The sequence below is a fragment of the Astyanax mexicanus genome, chromosome 8 (genome assembly GCF_023375975.1).
Source record: "Astyanax mexicanus isolate ESR-SI-001 chromosome 8, AstMex3_surface, whole genome shotgun sequence".
In the NCBI taxonomy this organism is placed as follows: domain Eukaryota; kingdom Metazoa; phylum Chordata; class Actinopteri; order Characiformes; family Acestrorhamphidae; genus Astyanax; species Astyanax mexicanus.
In genome coordinates this window covers 35,940,283-35,954,915 of record NC_064415.1, presented here as the reverse complement: position 1 = coordinate 35,954,915, position 14,633 = coordinate 35,940,283, and the positions used below count along the sequence as shown (strand labels likewise).

Genomic DNA, 14,633 nt, shown 5'->3' with positions numbered 1-14,633 from the left:
TTGATAACACCTTTAAAAAGTAACTTAGTTATTTTATTAATTATTTGATTTTAAAAGTAACTTAGTTGCTTATACGTTACTTTTACATTACTGTTTAGTTACTGCCGTATAAAAAAAACAGTTTTGCCACCTTTGCTCCACCTTTTGGGACTTGTTTTGATTACCCCTTTAAAAAGTAACTTAAACAGTAAACAGTTTAAGTTTCATTAATTACTTAATTTTAAAAGTAACTAAGTGGCTTTTACATTACTTTTACATTACTTTTTATTACTGCCGCCTCAAAAAACTGTTTTGCCACCTTCGCTCCACCTTTGGGATTTAAAAAGAAAATTTGCTTTTAAGTTACTTTTAAGTTACTTTCCCCTCAATATAACAGTTTTGCCAAAACTCGCTTTACTGGAACCTTTGCTCCACCTTTGGGACTTGTTCTGTGTGCCGCTGCGACTCGAAACGTTTCTTCAAATTTGACGTTGTGTTTTTAAAGCTAGGTTGCACTTTGTCTTCAGCACAGAGTGAACAACCAACCTTGATATTGATCATTTTTAACTGATACAAACTCAGAATAGTGTCTGTATTTCCAGCTAGAAAATGCACATCTCTCTCTCCTCCCTCCAGTGTTTTTGTCTTTGCGTGGTGTAACGTGTCGCCACAAGCACAAACTCATCATTCCCATAATTAATGAGGTCTCTGTCTGAAGCATGAAGCTAGGCCCGAGGAGGGTGAAAATGAAGCGCTCTGATTGGTCGAAAGCACTCCGCTTACGAGCAGATCTCTGTGGCTCAGCTGCAGAAGCAGTTCAATGAAAACCTGATGCAAACTGGCCAAATTTGCGAGAACAAATTTAATACACTTTAGAAAACTGAACAGGTCTGAAGGACTACAATCTGTAATTACAGAACTACAAATGCTCCTATATGCTATATGAAAAAACAGGGTGGATATAATGGTATGCTTGTTAGGTGTATGTGTGTGTTACATTACGAAAATTACCGTACAAGGAAATGTGCTCAGAAATTCAACAGAATGTGTAATTTGACGGGGGGCACCCAAACTTTTGCACAAGACTGCACACACACACAGTTACGTAAACACAGAGCAGAAACACAGCAGATTCCTGTTCCTATCTGTCTGTACGTCTCTTCCTCCCTGTCTCTCTCCCTCTCTCTATCTGTCTCTCACTGCAGTGCTGCAGTACTTCAGTGCTGATAGTACAGAAAGCACTGCTGAAGCAGGTACTCGCAGTGTGTGTGTGTGTGTGTGTGTTATGCCGGTGGTGGGACAATAGGTCAGACACACTGCAGGTGGGAGACTGCAGAACAGAGAATGGAGATCAAACAGTAGAGAAGCAGCTGGCACTTCAGTATGAAACCGTGTTAATCAGGATATATAATCAAACCTGACTCAGAGCTGGAAATAGCTGTGCCTGATACCAGCAAGTGACTCAGCAAATTTTCAGGAAATATTACCCAAAAAATGTAATAATAATGATAATAATAATATAAATAATAATAATAATAAGCATTGTGTCTATGTCGACTCGTAAGTTCATGTCCTCACCCACCCACAGCTCAGTTTGCCCAGCTAGTTAGTCTTAGATATCTTTTGTAAATAACTGCAGGTTTAAATCGGATCTCCGGTTGATTCTGCGTTTTTTTCCAAGACCTTAAATAAACACTAGGGAAGCGCGGTTTGATGGGGGGGGTTGTTGTTCACTTGTCCGAGGGGGGTTAGAGCCCCTTGGTGGCGCGTTGGGCAGCCTCCGCTCTCCCCGTGGAATTGATAACATTTCTTTTAGCCACAGGACCGCTCGCCTCACTGAAAGTCTGACGTTGAGTCTCGCACTCAGTGATACATCTTTACAACTCTGAAAACATTTTGTCCATTGAGTTTTAGAGCTGTAAATTTGACTGTGGGAGGAGGCAGCAGGTAGGCGTTCTCTGCTGCAGTGCTGTTAGCCAATCAGAAGCGATGTTTGCAGGTAAGAAAATACACCACTTGCAATACAAAAAATGTTGAATACTTTAGTACTTTTACTTAAGCGTGGAGCTTAAAGAACACTTCAATTTCTACTGAAGTCACTTTTTGATAGAGTACTTGTACTTTCCTAGTGCAAGAGTCTGGGTCTCTAGTACTTCATACACGTCTGTAAATAATTTACACTCATTTAAACAGCTTAAAGCACATAAAAACTTTTTTTTTAAATATATTAGCACCTCAGTCCACAGTTTATTTTATACTCAATGTGCTGTAATGCAGAGACAGAGCAGCTAACATCGCATCACTGTCCAATTACTCATAGGGAGCACAGTAAAATATTTAATAACTGCTTTGGTTTGACAGTATCTTTTCACAAGCGTATTGTATCATCACAGCTGCAATGTGACAAGCACAATATGCCATATTTTATTGCCGTGCTGCATTGTTGTAAATGCAGTAACGAGACAAAAGGGGCAGCAGTGTGCTGAAACTCATCTGATTTCAGCTCTACTAAAAGAGTGGAAATGATAATTGATTTCTACAAGCATTCGCCTACAGCGACCTCTCTCCAAATCAATGAGACAGCCAGCAGAGTGCTTGAGCCATTCAAACACAGCGGCTCTGTGGAATGGGTAAAGGCCAGATGCATTAATTACACTGTGATCAAGTTTTGCCTAAACTCTTTACTAAGACTTTCTTTAAAGTTAGTAGTTTAATAAGGTCAGCAGAAAAATTATGCAAAAGTAATGTACCCTGATACACAATATAACCCTGAGTTAAAGCCAAAAAATACAAAACAACTAGTATTAAGCAATAAGAATACAGTCACATATAACTAAACACAGATCTCAAGTTTCAGCCCATTAAATGAATTAGTGGTTTTCATCAACACCTACAGAGTTAGCTAGTGATCTCATTGTAATTCATCTACAATCGACCGAGCACATCTGGTACAACCACCTCCAGTTATAGTCTTGGTACATGGTAATACATTCTTACTAAGATGTTCTATGTAAAAAAAGGAAAACCTAGTTAAATCAGGCTAAACAGCAGCCATTTAAGCCAGACATGCCTACTTATTTTCAGGTTTTACTTTATTAATCATTGATTGTTCAGATCACCAATTTTAGTTAAATATTTCATAGAGCAGAAGAACACAGTGATATTTGAGAAGTGAAATAAAGTTTATAGGATTTACAGGAAATGGTGCAATAATTCTATAAACTAAATTAGGCAGGTGCATAAATTTGGGCACCCCAACAGAAAAAATACTTCAATAGTTAGTAGATCCTCCTTTTGCATAAATAACAGCGATATTCAAATGCTTCCTACAGCTTCCAATGAGAGTCTGATTGAAGGTTCTGGTTGAAGGTATTTCAAATCATTCTTCTTTACAAATCATCTCCAGTTCAGTCAGGTTTGATGGTTTCTGAGCATGAACAGCTTGCTTTAAATCACAGCACAGATTTTAAATAATATTCAGGTCTGGGGACTGAGATGATCATTCCAGAACGTTGTACTTGTTCCTCTGCATTAATGCTTTAGTGCTTTAGTAAATTCTAAGCAGTGTTTAGTGTTTAGGGTCGTTGTCTTGTTGAAGTATCCAGCCCCGGCACAACTTCAACTTTCTCACTGATTCTTTAACATTGTTCTCAAGAATCTGCTGATACTGACTGGAATCCAGCCTGAAATGCTCAACTTTAACAAGATTCCCAGTACCTGCACTGATCACACAGCCCCACAGCATGATGGAAGCACCACCAAATTTTACTGTGGGCAGCAGTAAAGTGTTTGTCTTGGAATTCTGTGTTGTTTTTCCTCCATGCATAACATCCTCCAAATAACTCAATTTTAGTTTCATCACTCCAAAATTCCATTATTCCAAAATGAAGCTGGCTTGTCCAAATGTGCTTAAGCTTTAGCATACCTCAAGTGACTCTGTTTGTGGCGTGTGCTCAGAAAAGGCTTCTTCTGCATTAGTCTCCCGTACAACCTCTGCTTGTGAAAAAGTGACACCATCTGCAGCAAGATGATGTTGTAGGTCTTTGTTTTCATCTTTCTGTGTTCATCTGCTATATTTATATATTATATATTTAACTGAATTTGCTGATTCAAACAAACAAACAATTTATAAAATCATAAAAAATTATCAGGGGTGCCCAAACTTTTTCATACCACTTTATTTGGTAGACATGCCCCCTTCTCACAAAACAAGCTTCAAGGACCAGTGGATTTTTCTACTGGATGTTGAGTTTTTTTTCAGTAAATGTAATGTTTCAATAATGAAACCACAGTTAATGTATTTTGTCAAATTACAGTACTGAAACTCTGCTCTACTTGTGTACACAAACATGTACCATTTACATATGTTTAGTGCATGTTTTACATAAAGTGCTAAAACTCACCCTTGTTTTGGCATCGATTTGAGACCCTCTGTCCAGCAGCAGACGGACCATGTTTGTATTGCCCCTTTTTGATGCCACGTGTAACGGTGTGATTCCATTCTGAAAGCAATAAAATCACATGTAAGGTTGTAAAGCTATAATAAGCAGTTTTCCTGGTTTCACTCATTTAGCACCCTATACATTTATCAACCTCTTTCTAAGAAAACTTGACATTAAAAACCTGAGCAAATAGGCAAACTAAAATCACAAAAAAAACTAAAATCTAAGGTTAGTTGAGGTGAATAAGTTTGTACAACATATGTATATATTATTAAAAGATGATGTAGCAGGAACAACAGTCACATGTTTGGTAACTAAGTTTGTTTCTACTTGGTGGTGAACTATTTTACACACTATTGAGAGTAGTAGTATGCCATTTGGGACACAGCCAGTGATTTTAGCCCCTATTAAATGGGCCATCTTCTGCTCCACCTGGCTTCTCTGAAATGCTAAATCTACAGTCATGTGCAGCTGATTAAATGATGTCAAAACTGCTCTTCCCAGAGGCTGTAAAGTTTTCAACCCCATCACTGTATGTGTCACATAAGAGATAAAGAGAACCAGAGAAACATAAAACAATGAAGGTGAGAAAATTACAAGGGAAATTAATTTTGAGAATTAGAGTGAGTGAGAAAGAGAAAGCAACAGAAGAAGAGAGAAAGAAAGGGGAGAGAGATTATGAGAGGTAGAGAATAAAAGAGAGCACCTGAGACAATGAGTAAAGACAGAGTAGAGACAGAGAGAAAGAGAGAATCTGCATCATTCTGCACCTCCACATCATTCTTTACCTCTCACATTCTCTCACTCTCATTTTTTGAGTCAGCAAGAAAGAAAGAACAAAATAAAAAGTGACAGAAAAAATAAAGAGAGAGATAGTGAGAAAATGAGAGTGAGAGAGAGAGTGAATGAGGGAGGTAGAAAATGACACAAAATTAGAGAGTGACCGAGAGAAAAAAAGGGTAGAGAATGAGAGAGAGATGTAAAGAAAAAGAGATATGCATAGAAAGAGGAAGAGAGAATCTCCATCATTCTCCACTCTTGTCATTCTTTACCTCTCTCGCTCTCACTTTTTTAAAGACTGTAAGAAAGAGTGAGAACAAGAAGCAAAGAATGACAGAAAGAATAAGAGAAATGACAAGAGCATATTAAATCAGAGAAGTACGAGAACGAGAGGTATTATTTGTTATCTGTTAAATTCTCTGTCATTCTCTACTTCCCTCACTCTCCCATTCATTTTTGAGTGAGCAAGAAAGAAAGAACAAGATAAAATTATAAAGAGTGGTGAAAAGAAAAAAAGGTGAAAGATAGTTAGAAACTGACAGACAGAAAATGAAAGAGTGAAAGAGAGAGAGAGGCAATAAGAGAGGTAAAGAATGACAGAAAATTCGACTGAAAACAAGAAAGGTGAAAAAGACAAAGTCAAAAAAAGTAAGAGTGAGAGAGGTGGAGAATTACAGAGAAAATGAGAGAGAAAGCAGAGAATAACAGAAAATCAAAGAAGAGAGAGAAAGAGAGAGATGTAGAAAGAGAGAAAAAGAAAGTCAGAGAGAGAGAAAGAGAGGTGTTATTTATTATCTGTTATTTTCTACTCTGTCATTCTCTACCTAATCGTTCTGTCACACATTTTTGGGTGAGAAGAGTTAGAGACCTGACACAGAGAAAATAATGAATGAGAGAGAGTTAATGAGAGATGGAGAATGACAGAAAATTACAGTCAGAGCAGGAAAGGTGGAGAATGAAAAAGATAAAGTAAGAAAGCAAGTAAGGGTGAGGGAGGTGGTGAATAACAGAAAATGAGAGATAAACAGATAGAGGCAGAGGATAATAGAAAACAGAGAAGAGAGAGAGATAAAGAGAAATGTATAGAGAGAAAGAGAGAGAGAGAGAGAGAGAGGTCAGGCACTGAATGTCATCATTAATGTGCAGACTAGGACACTCTGTCTTGCTGAACAGGCACGACTTTGAAAGTCTAGCCAACATTTTCTACAGTGTTAGTGAGAAAAGTGTGTGTGTGTGTGTGTGTGTGTAATACACACCCTGGCAGTGAAGTCCACGGCAGCCCCTCGGTTCAGGAGCAGAGTCGCTACATTCACGTTTCCATAATGAGCTGCAATGTGCAGTGGAGTGAACCCACTCTGTAACAGAGGAGGAGAACACAGCACACAGACACACACCAGTTAACACATCTCAACACACACACACACTCAACACACACACTCACATACTCCACAACCACAGCACAGTCAGCAAGTGCAGCTCTAAGGGTAGCGTAGATAACCATAAAGATCTTTCTATAGGAAAAACTGTTGACTTAAAACTCACATATAATAGAAGTGTTAGAGCAGCTGATGAATTCTGGGAAGAAGCACTAGAGATCCAGTTTAGTTCTTCAGTACCAAGACTGGAGTAGCATAAAGATTACCCGCTAACAGCTATTTCCCCATTTAAAGGTGAGTGTTATCGGCTTGTAGCCTGCTGTTAACCCCGGCTAGCACTGCTGGAGCAGTATTAGCATTACCCGCTAACCGTGTTAGCTCTTTCGCCTTTAAGAGGCGCGTATATATCTGTATATAACCGTTTACTGTGCTAAAACAAGCTACATGGGTCGAAACGCTACTTAATATCGCCCTGGCTTACTGGAACACTTAGCATTCCTCAGTGTATCTGGTAGCCGCTAATGCTAATGATCCCGCCTAGTGCTAAAGTAATCAGTAATCTAAGCTTACTTTCTGTTTTCAGGAGAGAAATCTGTGTAGATTAACATCCAGCGCTTGTTTGACTTTAAAAGAAAGTCTTTTTTTATTACAGTTTTGTTTACTTAGCTTAGCCTTACCTTACTTGGTTAGATAACCCAAGTTACATTAAAATAAAACATGCTTCTATCACAATTCTGTATCTCTCAGCTTGTCCAGAAATGCGTGTGTAGATTGTGTCCTTCAGTGTCAGCTCAAAACTTAAGTTGCATGCCTCCTGATTGTAGAGGGAACCCAAAAATATGATTATTAAAGGAATTCAGCAACTGCCCATTAAGTCCTATTAAAATGTAAGTGAAGAAGTTCTCAGTCCTTTTTAAAAATAAGGAAATGTAGCAATGTTATAAATATTATAAGACTACACATTGTTTTTGCTTTGCAGTAATATTTTTAATATTATCTACCCAACTGCTTTTATCACCGAAGTTGCAAGTCAGCAGGTTTTTAATTCTTTAGTAGGCATAAAGCCATGTGTCAAAATGATTGCCTATGGTCATTAATCATACCCAACAGCTGCTGAATGTAGACAACATAGAGAGTAGAGAGAATAGAATATTCTATTAAAGCCACTAACTTAGATCTGCACTTATTGACAGTACTGTATATTTTCAGGTCTAACCATTGCATCCCTGACAGGTAAATTTGCAACACACTGGTACTGACATGCGGCAGCACACATATACAGCTCTGTAAAAAAAAATAAAAGTTATGAGTTTCTTTGATTTTACCAAATTGAAAAGCTCTGGAATATAATGTAGAGGAAGATGGATGATCACAAGCCATCAAATTTAAGCTGAACTGCTTTAATTTTTGCACCAGAATTGGCATAAAGTTATCCAAAAGCAGTGTGTAAGACTGGTGGAGGAGAACATGTCAAGATGCATGAAAACTGTGATTAGAAAACAGGGTTTTTCCACCAAATATTGATTTCTGAACTCTTAAAACTTTACGAATATGAACTTGTTTTCTCTGCATTATTTGAGGTCAGAAAGCTCTGCATCTTTTTATTATTGCAGCCATATCTCATTTTCTGCAAATAAATGCTCTAAATGATTATTTTTATTTGGAATTTGGGGGAAATTGTGTCTGTAGTTTACAGAATAAAACAACAATGTTTATTTTATTCAAACATATACCTATAAATAGCAAAATCAGAGAAACTGGTTCAGAAACTGCAGTGGTCTCTCAATTTTCTTTCCAGAGCTGTATATGCATTGGCATTACATATTACATAAAAGTATTCTAAAAGGGAAAAATCTATTTCATGGAGGGAATTCATTCAAATTTCTCTGGCATTTAAATGCAGTATAAAATTTGATATTTCTATAGTTATTTATATAAAAAAGACATATATAGTAAATATTAATCTAGCTATGCACAGGGCTCACATTCACAGTCAATCATTTTTAGAGATCAGATCCCAGACACAGGCATGCAAACAGAAGAGTGTAAAACTGAAGATGACATCCCAAATCAAACCAACATACAATAAAGATCAATGTTCATGAAAATAATACAAACACAGAGAGGACGGAAGCAGTAACGCACAGTACATTTCCAGAAAATATACTGTGAAGAAGAGAGTAAATAAAGAAAATGAAAAGAAGGAAGGAAGGAAATAAGAAAAGAACTCCCCCAAAAATAAAATAAAAATTATCAGGAAATGAAAAAAGGAGCATTATTGCACTGTAGTTCATTTCAGTGATCAAAGTATGTTAGGAATATGAGAAAGTAGAGATTGGCCGAGCAATTTGAAGTACGTGAAATTCTTGCCTTACCTTTCCGTTCTGAAAGTCACGGTCCGATTTAATGTGAAAACATCATTTACAAAAGTGTGAAGGATACATTGACTAGGTGATACACATTCAAAGCTGGTGCAAAACAAAATATAGGTGGTGCATCATGCTATGCAGTGCATTATCTGAAAGTAACCTGATTATTACAGCCAAAATGCTTGCAGATATTTAAGATCTAGCTCATTGTTTTCAATACCATGCAAAAAAGAATAAATTAAACAATATATTAATAAGTCATAACACAATATGGCCTACTCATTCAATCATTTTAAAAGTCATATGGTTATTCTACCACATTGCATCCTTACATTATCTATTATACATATGTTTTCATATAAACATTCATACATCCTGTTCAGATATGTCACAAATCTTTCAGAAAAAAAAGGACAAAAAGCAAAATATACTAATGGTTCAATGAGATGAAACAATAGTTACATAACATTAGTTATCACTGGATGTATGGATGTTCACATATGATGATTAAACTAATCAATTATGGTCTTAAAGTCTCTATGTTACGGTAAAACACTCTTAATTTACTGATCTGAAGGCATGCATTTGTATTCATTCAGCATTCAGCGGCTTTGTTTTTAAGTATTAAATACTTGCCATTTTAAATGTTATTGAATAAAACTGTCACTATAATTGTCTAATATCGAGCACTGCCAATTTGAATAAAGGCAACAGGCAACATAACCTAATAAGCCAAACAAATGACATTGTCAAGCCAACAGTATTTGTGTTCTTGGCTGGGAAAAAAGAGAGAGTTATTTACAGATTTATAGGGGATAATATAACTTGCAGGTTTTAATATGTACATATGGCCAATACTGGTAACTTTTGTTGTATAAACCAAGCTAAGTACTTTTTGCACTATAAGGTGCACTGGATTATAAGGCACATTTTAGGAGACATTATGAGGAACTTCCAATTTAGCAGGTCTCACTGCTGGGTGGTGGTGGGGGTAGCTAACTAAATTAAGTAAAGCTAAACTAAGTAAACAAAACTGTATAAAAAAAAAGACTTTCTTTTTCAAAGGAGTTAAGTTATAACTAGTTAAACTAGTGTCAATTTATAAGTTATAACTAGCTAACTTAGCTTTAATGTATAAGTTATAACTAGCTAAACTATATTTAATCTATAATTGATAACTAGCTAACCTAGCTTTAATTTATAAGTTATAAATAATTAGCTAAGTTAGCTTTAATTTATTAATTATAACTAGCTAGCCAAGCTTTAATTTATAAGTTATAACTAGCTAACCTAGCTTTAATTTATAAATTACAACTAGCTAACCTAGCTTTAATTTATAAGTTATAAATAATTAGCTAAGTTAGCTTTAATTTATTAATTATAACTAGCTAGCCAAGCTTTAATTTATAAGTTATAACTAGCTAACCTAGCTTTAATTTATAAATTACAACTAGCTAACCTAGCTTTAATTTATAAATTACAACTAGCTAATCTAGCTTTAATTTATAAGTTATGACTAGCTAACCTAGCTTTAATTTATTAATTATAACTAGCTAGCCAAGCTTTAATTTATAAGTTATAACTAGCTAACCTAGCTTTAATTTATAAATTACAACTAGCTAATCTAGCTTTAATTTATAAGTTATGACTAGCTAACGTAGCTTTAATTTATAAATTATAAATAGCTAACCTAGCTTTAATTTATAAATTATAAATAGCTAACCTAGCTTTAATTTATAAGTTATAAATAACTAGCTAGCTTTAATTTATACGTTAATAGCGGGTAGCGGCTAATGCTAAAGCTACTCCAGCTCCAGTGCTGGAGTACTAAACTGAAATGCTGCACTTTACTGCTTCTTACATCCTGACAAGTAAAATTCATACACTGGATTAAGATGTACACTGACGCTTTTTGGGAAGATTAAACGATTTTAAGTGTGACTTATAGTGCGAAAAATACGTTACCAAATATATACAGTCTTGATAGTCAGGGTCCTTTTAGAAAATAGAGGGTTAATAAATGACACTTTCATGGATGGTTCTTTAACCCTTTCGCACACCATAGTCATAAACAGAAATGTATGCCTTTTTTAGAGATCAATACTGTTCTTTTGCTTTAGTAATGATTTTGAAGTATGTCTAGGGCTAGAGTTTCATCGTCATATGACATAAGCAGGCACATAAACATATATGTATTTTTTCATGTTTAAATTAGGGCTGTCAACATTAAAGCGTTAACACACACGTGACACATTTGATATCAGTAACATGTGCAGTTAATTACGCCTCCAAGTTTAAAACTTCCACTTGCAGATTTTGTTTCTGGAGTGGTTCGATTGTGGTGAGAACCTGATTTGATCTCGATCCGACCCAGCTCTAACATATACTTCTTTTTAATTGAGCTAAACTGCTGATAAGGTTTAAAGCAGTTTGATCTGTTTTATTTTATTTATTAGCCAGAAAATATACAGCTATGAACAGAACCTGTCTTTGCTGCTTTTCCATACTATTTACACACTAGTGCGATGTGTACAGTGTTTACTGCACTGAAAACACTCCCAGTATATAATATATATTTAGTGAGAGTATTATCAAAACATTTATTTATATACAAAAGCACAGATATTATTTAAGTTAAGATGTAGATTAAATGGCTTTTTTATCGGCATCAAAGGGTTAAAAAACCTTCATACAGTGTAAAAAATCTAAGTTTGTACATCCAAATTAAGGCCCATTCAATCATGTATTTGTAAAACTGTATCTCACCACGTTTCCTTTATGTTCTCTTATTTATTCCTGCTGTCAGTAAACAGCTGTGCATTGTAAAGTATGGGTCCTGATGGCGAGTTATGTAAATTTCACACCAATTGTACACAAGCACTGTGGAATCCTAATCCATGACGGAGAGGATTACAGATGTTGGGAGAATGTAGACTGTCTGCTTTACTGGATTTCATCATCCCATGTCAGTTTGTAATACCGTCATTTGCGCAAGCAAATCCCTCATAATCAACCAAGGCATCATAAGAAGCAATGGCATGTGACAGTCTAAGGCAAGCACAATTAAAACGTGATACTGATAAACAGTGATAAATGGATCGAACAACTAAAATCCATACAGTGACACGTAAGACGGCACATCTCATGCACAGGTAAATAAATAAATAAATAAGAACAAAAGATTTGCATGCAGTGCAACAAACTAGACAAGAAATATGAAAAAAATAAATAAATAAACTGATGCTGAAGAGATTTAAAACCAGAAAAATATCTCTACCTCAGTAGTCCTATTAACCATCATCTGTAGCAGCAAAGAATACATAGGGGAAAGAGTTCTGTTATGTTTCACTCACGCAAACACACACATACATATACACACATACACACTTTTAGCATATGTTCATGTTCCGCATGCAAACAGATGGTAGATATATTCTCATTATTCTTTGGAAATACTTTTTATTACCCACTATATATCATTATCATATATATAGTGATAGTTTTCAGCTTATGCATCTTCATTTTACAGTTTGACAGGCTGTCTTTACTGTTAATGTATTGAATCATTTAATGATTCACATATTTAGAAAAAGAAAAAGGCCAAACAACACATACAGAATTATCTAAAAAATAGTAAGAAATAAAATTAACTACAAAATGAAGATTTATTTGGCCTATTACTATTTAGTTTAAGTCAGTATGTACAGTATATATATATATACTAATATATATATATATATATATATATACAGACACAAGTGATTTCTGTTACATCTGTGATATTACATCTGTCTGTATTATAAATGTGAAAGTGTAAATGTGGTTTTGTTGTGCCATCAGTTTTGTGCCAAAATCTGAAGTTAATTTGAATAATTTGAAGGTAAAGCTAGTATTAATAGTTAGTCATAATCTGAAACAATATAAATTGCAGGTGCAATCTGTTGTGCCAATACTGCTGGACTTGTGTACATACAAAGAGAAGTCAGATTCTGGCAGGCAGTCCGAATTGGATGCAACAGTGGTGCTGACTAATGATGACAGCATTAAGCACATTCGTACAGACCATGTGACTGCTCACATTCTTATTGCATGCCCACAAATCGGATACATATTTGATCTAGGACTACATTTGAAATTGACTCGTGTAAAGTGTTTCTAGGTTCTATATTCCAAACTGAGAAAGATCATGGTTGAAATCAAATTAAATACTTTGCGGAATCACAATAATAACAACCATCTCATAATTACAAATTAGGGCACAATCTCATTTCTCGTTTGCACCCTACCCCTTGTTTTTAAGTGTAACCCTTTCCCTATGAAACAGAGTTAACTATAAGGGGAACTATACATGCACGCCCACGCTCTTTCTTTTTCCATTTAAAGGTAGTGCATCACACAGTCGTTACTCAGAACCCATGCTGCACATACGTATTGACTTCCAGTCACTTAAAAGCAGACGCTACAGTTACAAGAAGAATGGATTGATAGAGACAAGACAGAAACCCGTATAGCATCAGGATGAAGACACAGGACACAGGTACACTGAGACTGGAGGAGAGAGAGACAAACAGAGAGAAATGCAGAAAGAAAGACACAATCTAATGAACTACAACAACACAACATCAGAGGCTGAGGTCAAGAACACAATGGAGGTCAGTGAAACATGATGAAACATGATCAGAACACTGGAGCACTTCCTCACGCCCATCAAAATCTAACAAATTGGACAAGATGCTGACAGCACTTTTAACACTAGGTGAAAGGGTTAATATCATCACATCACATCAATTCATCTCCAAACATGCAAAACTGTGCTCATCCCAACTTTCCCCAACATCCACCAACAAACCAGACCATACACCAGTGCTAGCTAAGCTCCATTCCTTCAGCGTTTACAGGCTTGTACCTTGGACTGGACGTCTGCGTTGTGGTCGTTCTGCAGCAGCAGGGCGGCTGACTTGGTGTCGTCTTTGCGGGCGGCGATGTGCAGGGCGGGCAGTCGCACTTTGCCCTTGGTGTCGTTCTCCAGTAGGATGGACACCACCTGGTTGTGGCCCTGCTGCAGAGCGATGGCCAGAGGAGTGAAGCCATCCTACAAACAGAGACAAGATATGGCATCACACACATTCAAAAAATACACTGAAAACCGTCAGTGGCATGAATTATATGTTTTTCGGAGAAAAAAGTGTAACCCTCCGTCTTGAAACAGAGTTAACTATAAGGGGGAGGGGTGAAATCCTTTGCTTAATAACTGAAACAATTCTTCATGTAGCTAATACATGTATACTAGTAAATATAGCTGCTGGTTAACTTTAGCTAGTTATCTTTAGTGCTGAAATCCCTCAGTGGCATGAATTATATTTTTTAGGAGAGCTTGAGAGTCCCTGTAGATATAGAAAACAGAAAACTTAAATATAGATTTTGACCATATTAAAATTATATATATATATATACAGTGAGTCCAAGAAGTATTTGATCCCTTGCTGATTTTCTTTGTTTGCCCACTAATAAAGACACTATCCTTCTGCACTTTTAATGGTAGATATATTCTAACATGGAGAGACAGAATATCAAGACAAAAATCCAGAATATAATTTTAAAGAATATATTTTAATTAATTTGTATTTCAATGAGGAAAATACGTATTTGATCCCTCTTGCCAAACACACTCAATACTTAGTGGCAAA

At 35.9% G+C, this 14,633-nt stretch overlaps 1 protein-coding gene across 28 annotated transcripts in view; it reads right to left on the bottom strand.

Moving 5' to 3' along the window:
- ank2b (ankyrin 2b, neuronal) overlaps nt 1-14,633 on the bottom strand; it is a 281,005-nt gene that overhangs the window by 79,436 nt on the left and 186,936 nt on the right. For 24 of the 28 annotated variants that reach the window (XM_049483036.1, XM_049483035.1, XM_049483037.1 and 21 more), the window contains exons 6-9: nt 13,853-14,038; nt 12,224-12,247; nt 6,458-6,556; nt 4,383-4,481 (exon numbers count right to left, since the gene is read on the bottom strand). In XM_049483036.1, the coding sequence (XP_049338993.1) occupies nt 4,383-4,481; nt 6,458-6,556; nt 12,224-12,247; nt 13,853-14,038 (408 nt within the window). The remainder of the gene's footprint in view (nt 1-4,382; nt 4,482-6,457; nt 6,557-12,223; nt 12,248-13,852; nt 14,039-14,633) is intronic. The other 4 variants (XM_015608643.3, XM_022678186.2, XM_022678187.2 and 1 more) reach the window with 1 other exon arrangement.